The 8,882-nt window shown below is 34.0% G+C and overlaps 1 protein-coding gene across 2 annotated transcripts in view; it reads left to right on the top strand.

The window, feature by feature from the left end:
• The window catches only part of PGAP1 (post-GPI attachment to proteins inositol deacylase 1), a 78,091-nt gene extending 69,816 nt beyond the window's left edge, over window positions 1-8,275 (top strand). For both annotated transcript variants that reach the window (XM_055397827.2, XM_055397828.2), the window contains one exon: window positions 333-8,275. In XM_055397827.2, coding sequence (XP_055253802.1) covers window positions 333-471 — 139 coding nt within the window. In that variant the 3' untranslated portion in view covers window positions 472-8,275. The remainder of the gene's footprint in view (window positions 1-332) is intronic.
• The last annotated feature ends 607 nt before the right edge of the window (window positions 8,276-8,882 follow it).

Consider the following 8,882-nt stretch of genomic DNA (forward strand, 5'->3'; position numbering starts at 1 on the left):
GTAAACATTATTGATTTTTTTTCTTATTAAGATAAATCTCCAAGAAGTCAAATTGCTGAATATAAGTCCAACTAGTATTTTTTTGTGCTTAAAATTTACAAGAATAAGCAAAACTGGTTATTTACTTAATAGAATATGTTTCTCTTTTCCAGCCAAAATTTATTCGTACTGATACTTTTTTAAAAATATGGACTGTTAAATTCTTAATGTGAAAAATCACTTTATCTAAAATCACATAGAGTACTTAACGAAACTGTATAAAAGATTGACATATTCAGTTTTTGTTCACTGAGTAAGTTAACGTTATAATGTATATTTCTGTCTCTTTACAGTAAATTATTGAAGACTACTTCACAGTTTCCACTTCCTCTGGCTGTTGGTGTGATTGCTTTTGGGTCATCACACTTATATAGGGTTCCATGCTTTGTCTTCATTCCTCTTTTACTCCATGCATTATGCAACTTTATGTAAGATTGGATTTAAGGAGTGATAAAGATAATTTATGCCTTGAGGACCAGTATTCAGTGGGAACAACACAGATCCATCAGTGTCGACAGCAAGATCCTTTGGAAAAGACAAGTCTATTTTTACAATATTGAAGATAGGAAATTAGTTTTGTAATGCTTGAGGAAAGTAGTTGAAGCATGGTTTTGTTTTGCGGTATGACATCTGTGTACTCGTCATTTTTGAAAAATTAGTAAAAGGATATGGTGGCCACTGTCTTTGAGGACTTCTCTGCATAGCTAGTCTGCTTGATTGGCCATGCCAGGGTCTTCTCCTAAACACTTAGTAAATGTAGCATTGTTTTTTGTCTCATCACTTCAAACATTCTGCTCATTTCATCAAGGTTTCTTCTGAAAAGTGGGCTACTTTGTATTTGCTACGCTATATATTTTGAAATATAAGTCTTAAAAAATTAATGAAATTTAAACTGCTTTATCAGAAATAAAATAGCCACAATCTTTAGTTTTTGGCAGCCAGAGTGAACAAAATAGATCTTTTATTTTCTTACATCTGTGAAAATACGCTTTAAGTTCAAAGGAGACATGTTTTCTTGATAACCAAACAAGATTGGTGAATGGAAACATAATTCAAATTTAAAACTTAATGAAATTTTCTTCTTGCTTTTCAAATAAGAATCTTATTTTGTGTTCTTAGTGATTATCAGGAGACTATTGAAGAGATGTATTGCTAAATTTGAAGCAAATTCTCATAGGTATTTACTTACAGGCATTGGAGCAGTTCAGTCATTCAGTCTGTACCATTTCATTTAATTCATTGACCCCATGGTTGCCAAGTGTCTCGGGTCATGATGGATCATTAAAATAACTAAATTCTAGTAGTCAGAAAAAAACTCTGCATTTGCACAGTTTTTGTCTCCCATAGGGAAAAAAATCAGCGTGATCAAGTGCAGTACTACATTTAATGTGTAGAATTAAACTATTAATGGAATAACAGTGGAAAACTGTTATTCCATTAATAGCATAAGTATAAACAATATACCTAAATAAGTTGGAGTATTTAGTCACTGGGTTTAAATAGTAGAATCTTAATTTGCCAAGGTAATTACTATTTGACAGATAAGGGTAATATTTAGATTTCATTTCAGATTTAAGCTCGTTTTTAGAAAGTAGATATAACTCCAGCTGGGGTATACCTGGGTGATAGAGTCCTTCCTTCCGATGTGTATGCTGTAAATACCCAAAACCTTTCAAGTATAGTCCTTACGTTCCAGTAACTTCACAGTTGCACTTGTGAACTTGTGTCCTTGTTAGTGCCAAGGAATGTCCAGGAGTACCAGGTTCATCTTACCTGCCATTGTAACTGAATTCCGCTACAACCTCTCAGCTGTTCCTGCCTGTTAGAGAGTCACCCCCATTTTGCAATACTTTGGCCACCTCATGCGACGAGTTGACTCACTGGAAAAGACTCTGATGCTGGGAAGGATTGGGGGCGGGAGGAGAAGGGGACGAAAGAGAATAAGATGGCTGGATGGCATCACCGACTCTGTGGACATGAGTTTGAGTGAACTCTGGGAGTTGGTGATGGACAGAGAGGCCTGGCGTGCTGTGATTCATGGGGTCGCAAAGAGTTGGACACGACTGAGCGACTGAACTGAACTGAACTGAGAGGGTTGCCTCACTTCTTTTCTCAGCTGTTCCTCAGGTCGTTACTGTTTTATCATCAGTTGAAGAGGATCTTGCTGTCGTCTCTGAGAGTTATAAGTTTTTTTTATTCTATTGTTCTCTTTCTCAGCTTTATGTTCAGTATTCATACTTTCACTTAGTGAGATCATTAAAGGGAAGTGAAAACCTCATAGTAGACATGGCAGGCATACCAGGCTCTTGTTTGTTTGCTAAAAGTAGCAAAAGGGATTAAAACACAAAATGCTTGTGTGTTCAAACCTGAAAGGAAAGTGTACACTTTACCATGACATGTCACATACATATTTAAACAAGTATACATATGCCTAGGTTTAGCTATACACATGCTCGTAACAACTTTTACTCATAGGATGCCTTTTGTTTTTTCACTCAGGTGTAGTTGTATTTCAAATTACAGGTTAAATATGTCATTTAAATATTTCTAAATTTGAACTTAGTTCCATATACAGAACCTAAGCAAATTCATTAATTAGAATCTTCTAATTTGGCCTGTACTTTCATCACAATTGACAGCTATAATCATTGTGTTTATGTGATCTAGAGTCTGCTTGTTTAGTTATTTCTGCTTATCGGTAAAATGTAACAAGCTTAAATTTCTTATTTGTGGGTAGTGTGTTAGCATGTTAAAGCAGCAGACTGCTGCTGCTGCTGCTGCTAAGTCACTTCAGTCGTGTCCGACTCTGTGTGACCCCACAGACAGAAGCCCACCAGGCTTCCCTGTCCCTGGGATTCTCCAGGCAAGAACACGGGAGTGGGTTGCCATTTCCCTCTCCAGTGTGTGAAAGTGGAAAGTGAAAAGTGAAAGTGAAGTTGCTCAGTCGTGTCCGACCCTTAGCGACCCCACGGACTGCAGCCTACCAGGCTCCTCCATCCATGGGATTTTCTAGGCAAGAGTACTGGAGTGGCTTGCCATTGCCTTCTCCCAAAGCAGCAGACTAGGCACACTAATTTTCATGAAAATATTTTCATGTGAGTGTAGTTACCATGTAGTCCTAAAGTCTTATTCCAACAAAATATTTCATTTTAGGACCACAGAAAAGATTCTAATTAAGCGTGTATAAACAACAGTAGTTTGGCTTCTTATACATAATACACACACACACACACACACACTCATTTTCACAGGGTCTTCATCAGGTTCTAACGTAATTTAAACCCAAATAACTATCAGAGATGAGAAGGCAGGCTTTTTCTGAAGATTAGTAAAATTAATCTTTCTATCGCTTGAGAAAAGGAAAGTCCTTTGTGTTTAAATTACACATTCCTTCAATCTTACCTACTGCTGCTAAGTCGCTTCAGTCGTGTCTGACTCTGTGCGACCCCATAGACGGCATCCACCAGGCTCCCCCATCCCTGGGATTCTCCAGGCAAGAACACTGGAGTGGGTTGCCATTAAGACCTATATTATTAGCTGGCAAAACAGCACAGGTTTATCAGAAATGTTACTAAAAATGAAACTTTATTGGCAGTTAGGGATTGTCTCATTTAGAAAACTTCTGAGCTCTGTTGTTATGACATCTTTATTTAGATTTTTTTGAGATTTTAACTTATAAAAATTACTCCTAGACCCTATTGTTGATACCTAAATCAAATATAGCCTGGACAGGACAAACACAGTACTTTCAGATCTGCATGATTATGCAGTAAGGAGAGGAAATAAAGAACTATAATAGGCCTAGTAAATGGTTTTTGTTGATTATCCTGCCACTCATGCAGATGCTACACATTTCCACCACACACACATACTTTCATGAGACAGATTATCTGATTTGTTCATTATAGTTCCTATTCTTAACTCTTCAGATTTTTCACTTACAGCATAGTGTATTCTTTTCACCTCACTGTTGATTAGCATCTCTTACAGAAGGTGCTCAAGGGAAATAAAACAAAGGTAAAACTCAGTTTTCAGTTTATTCTTGAAAGGTCTGGAGAAATAGGAAAACACAGAGCTGATGAGGTAAGCTAGAATTGTTGATTCCTGAATCCCAGACGGTTCAGTTGGCCTGTATTTTCATGTTTAGAATTAATGTAATAATGTAATATCTTTGCTTTATTGTGAGGTTTAGGGCAGAACCTTACAGTGCCACATTGCAATTTTTTAGTAACTTGTTATTAAGTTAGGAAGAATTTTTTTAATGTGTAGGGACTTATGTGACTAAGGTATTTGTTGATTATTTTTTGTCATCTCTTTGTGTTTTCTCTGTGTTTTAGATTTATGAAATTATAGGAAACGATAACCTTGTGAAGTTTTTTTTTGGGGGGGGATCAATTTGAAGAGTATTGCACTCCCCAGGAATAAAAGAAGCAATAAAAGTCTTTGTGTTATGAAATTAGACCCAGACAGAAAGCTTCTTGCCATGTAAGGTAAATGTAGAAGATACTTTTCTGTTCTGTTCCGTCACTCAGTCGTGTCTGACTCTATGTGACCCCGTGGACTGTAGCTGAAATTTTATCCCAGTCTTTTTGAACAAAGGACATTTCAAGTTCTGTAATGAACTTTTGCTTATACATTATTACTCATGCATTCTTTCACAGTATATTTTAACAGCCTGAGGAAATAGAAAGCTTGTAAGGCTACTTATGTTCTTTACTTTTAATAAGAATAATAGGAAAGAAAAGTCAAGTCAGTAATCCAAATCTGAGTATGTGTACTCTAAATGCTCAAGAATTCACATTTTTTATAAATTGTATTATGATTACAGATGACTGAATTTTATATATTAGTAACAGTCTGAAGAATGGAACAAAATTTGGAAATAGAATAAACTGTTACTTCATTTGTAGTAGAAATGTAGCAATATACCTGAATTAGTAATATCACTTTTAAAAGTTAGATGATATTCTAAGCTATTGATAGATCTTCATTACATTGTCTCCAGCTGAAATTTTTTAAATCAAGTGAAGTACTTTCTAAAAGTGTTTTGCATGTTATGCTGCCAAAAATGACTATGTTTTGAAATACCAAGTAACCAGTTAATTTCTAATGACTTTGTATAGGACTTGATATATATGAGTCAGATTTATTCTGTGCTCATTCTGTACATTGTAACTTGGAACACTTCTGAAAAACTCTATCTGTTGATGTAGTTTGATTAGTTATGCAGATTTGTTTGCATCTGTGAACCCTAATCCTAGTTTAAGAACTCTAGAAGTAGCCATTTTTGTAAAGTTCATATGCTAATTTTTTTGGTGTTATTTTGGTTTTTAGTATTTATATAGTAGAAATGTTACTAATAAAAGATTAATAGACAAAGCATAGAACTATTGTTCAAAAGCCTAAATGATAGGCATGTTTTGTATTTCATGTTGTACTTGTTTTGTTTCATAGTGGACTTTTTACATCCCTTTTTTTAGGAAAAAAAAAACACATTTGAATTTTTTTAGCATGAAGCTCTCCATTGAAAATAGAACTGTATTCATATGGTTAGCAAAACACACTTTGCCACCAAAGCTAATGAAATTTTAAAATACCTCCAGATATCTGTGCCAATGAACTTTTCTTACCATATTGGGATTAAAGCAAAAATAATCTTTTCAGTATTTTTCTTCTAGGACTTATATTAAATACTCAAATCATCAAAATTTATATTCTATATCCTGATTTTTCTTTGAAAATATATAAAGCTTATAGCATAGTGTATTCTAGTTTGTCTGATTTCTGAAATAGTGTTTTCTGGTTTTATTGGATGAAAATTAGTTTACTTGATAATGATCTTTCAGTAATTAGTTGAAATCATTTAGGTAATCTTGTTTCAGATTAATTCTGTAAAACTTTAAATTTTATTGCCCTGATCATTTTTAGTAAAGGTGTCTCTCATTTATGTAATAGAAAGTTTTTTGTGGAATTTCTTTTATTTTCTGTTTCTCCATTCATTCCATTTCCCCTGGAACGCAACATAGTACAATGAAGTAAGCATTGTAAAATGCATCTTAAAGGAAAATATAAAGACAATCAAGATGTTAATGATGAAGTGTTAACATTGGAAAAGCTGAAATATGATAGATTCAGAAACTGTTGTGTTATTATATGATTGAAATTCTTTAATTTCCCTCCTATAGAAATTTTCACAGGGAATTTCAGTCCCTCATATTACGGTTTTTCCCATAATTTAATGTCAGTTAACTTTCTCTGCCCAGTCATGTTGATGCAGTTTGCATAAGTAGCCTTGGAAGTAAAGAAGCAACAGTTTCCAAAATATTTGGCTTTGATTATCCAATTATCTGGTGGGGGTAGATGATAATAAAAAGATGATGTATAAGATCTAAAAATTCAGTAAACATTATTTTTGGAATGAGTTTGTCCTTTGTGTTGAATAGTTTTATCCTAAATAGGAGATGCCTGTATTTAACATAACCATGTTTTCTTTATAATCAGATATGTATTTGTTGGAATATTGGTACAAATAATCTTCTCTGCCTCTACTGTAGAAGGAGAAAAATCCAGTTTTTAGTGTATATAAATTAAGAAATTGTGTATTTACATTTTAAAAATTATAAAAATGATTTAGATACATTGTTTTGAAGTGATTGTATTACCATTTCTTAAGTTTATGGCTAACTATAAATGTAGCAACATACCCGTGAAAAACCAGACCAAAATTGAATGCATATTAACACTGTGACCTTGAACTTATAGTTGTTTGGGATAAAACAGACCGTGCCTTAAAATGCTGAAAGAATGCCCTGAAGTTTTATAATTATATATTTTATTATTGGTGGTCTTCTCAAATTGGCCCCAAATCCTTTTCTTTGAGGCTGGTGAAGTAAAAAATTTTAAATAACAGTTAATCAGTATTTCCCTTAGTATAAGCTGAACTATTGCTCCCCAGGCCTCTTAATTTCCATAGTTCCCATTTCAAATTAAAATTAACTTAAACTTCATAAATGTAGAAAACTAAGTTTGGCTACAGTTTTTGAAAACAGATTTATTTTAGGAAAAGGTGGTGGCATTTCTGAGATTAATACACATGAAAACGTAATCTGCAAATGTATTTTTTTGTCTTTTTAATGAATATCAAAGACATGAATTCTTCTTTAAGACATGTACTTATTTTTTTCTCAGATTATTGAGCCTTGTATGTCAAAGTTAGTTTAGCCAATAATGATTTTTCATTAAATATAAACTCAGATTCATGTATATATTTAAACATTATCTTCCCTTTTACTTTTTTCTTCCTAGTTATTTTTAAGATACCAAGAGAAAACTGGCCCCAGTTTTCTTTGGATTTTCTTTTAATGTAAAGACTTACATTTTTATTATGCTTATTTAAAATAATGGATATAATTTCAGTCAAAACAAATTATTCCATTCATAGGACATTCATGGTCTCTGCTAAAAGATGCCCATATCTCTGTGTACTCAGAATTTTTTGTATATTTTTTATTTATAATTTTGAATATAAACAGCATTTTTCTTTCTTCTCATTTAACCTCCACTACCTCCCATCAAAGACAAAAATATAGGTTTCTTTGAAAGTGTGTAGAAAGAAAATGTCTTTCCTTAAAGCATGGTCAAATTGAGATGGAAATAATTTGGGCAAGGGTATGTAATACAGTAAGATACATGGCTGTCATGTCAACCTGCATCAGTTTCTGTATTATAGTTAAAAGTTTATAGAGGACAAACCATGTGTTTTACTGAGATAGACTCAGTAATCATTAATTTGCAAATCAGTAATTTTATTCTCATTCAGAAAATGCAGCACATAATAATACTTAGCAGTGTAAAACAATTCATCCTATAATATATACTGAAAAATGATTGTCATCTTGCAGATTTTTCCTTTCAAACATGCATGACCTTCTCCAGTACTTTGTACAATGTATGGTATACTAAATACATTTATGTGTAATTTTGTGTGTACTTTTTGTATGATATAATTAACATTATTACATTTAACTAGTTGTAATTCACAAAAAGTGCTATTTATTGTACTCCATAGAGTGTTGTGAATGTTTTTATCTGTGTTTCAACGTAATGGTGTAGGGTTTAATAGATGAATATTTGCCTTCAGTCTCCGCTCAGGTATTAATGTGTAGCATTATTTGGTGCTTTCTTTTTAATCTGTCATAATTTGATGTTCTGAATGTTCAACAATAAATTTGGTGAATAAAAACACATGGTGCAGAATTGCTTACCAGTTCACATACTCCACAATAACATCTCAGGAAAAACCCTTAAAAATGATTTCTTTATGACATGTCTAGCATTTCAGAAGTTTAAATGCCTAAACATGGAACATGATAAACATGATACATCGCAGTAAATATTGGAAATATGAAAATTTCTAGTATTTCCCAATTTGGTATTTTGTAGCTTCCCATATCGGAGAAGGCAATGGCAAGCCACTCCAGTACTCTTGCCTAGAAATTCCCATGGATGGAGGAGCCTGGTAGGCTGCAGTCCGTGGGGTCGCTAAGGGTCGGACACGACTGAGCGACTTCACTTTCACTTTTCACTTTCACACATTGGAGAAGGAAATGGCAACCCACTCCAGTGTTCTTGCCTGGAGAATCCCAGGGACGGGGGAGCCTGGTGGGCGTCCGTCTATGGGGTCACACACAGTCGGACACGACTGAAGTGACTTAGCAGCAGCAGCAGCTTCCCATATAGGCTTACTTGGTGGCTTAGTGGTAAAGAATCTACCTGCCAGTGCAGGAGATGTGGGTTTGATCCCTGGGTTGGGAAGATCCCCTGGAGAAGGAAATGGCAACCCA

Source organism: Moschus berezovskii, chromosome 2 (assembly GCF_049115385.1).
Source record: "Moschus berezovskii isolate FMDL1 chromosome 2, NW_MosBer_1.0, whole genome shotgun sequence".
Classification (NCBI taxonomy): domain Eukaryota; kingdom Metazoa; phylum Chordata; class Mammalia; order Artiodactyla; family Moschidae; genus Moschus; species Moschus berezovskii.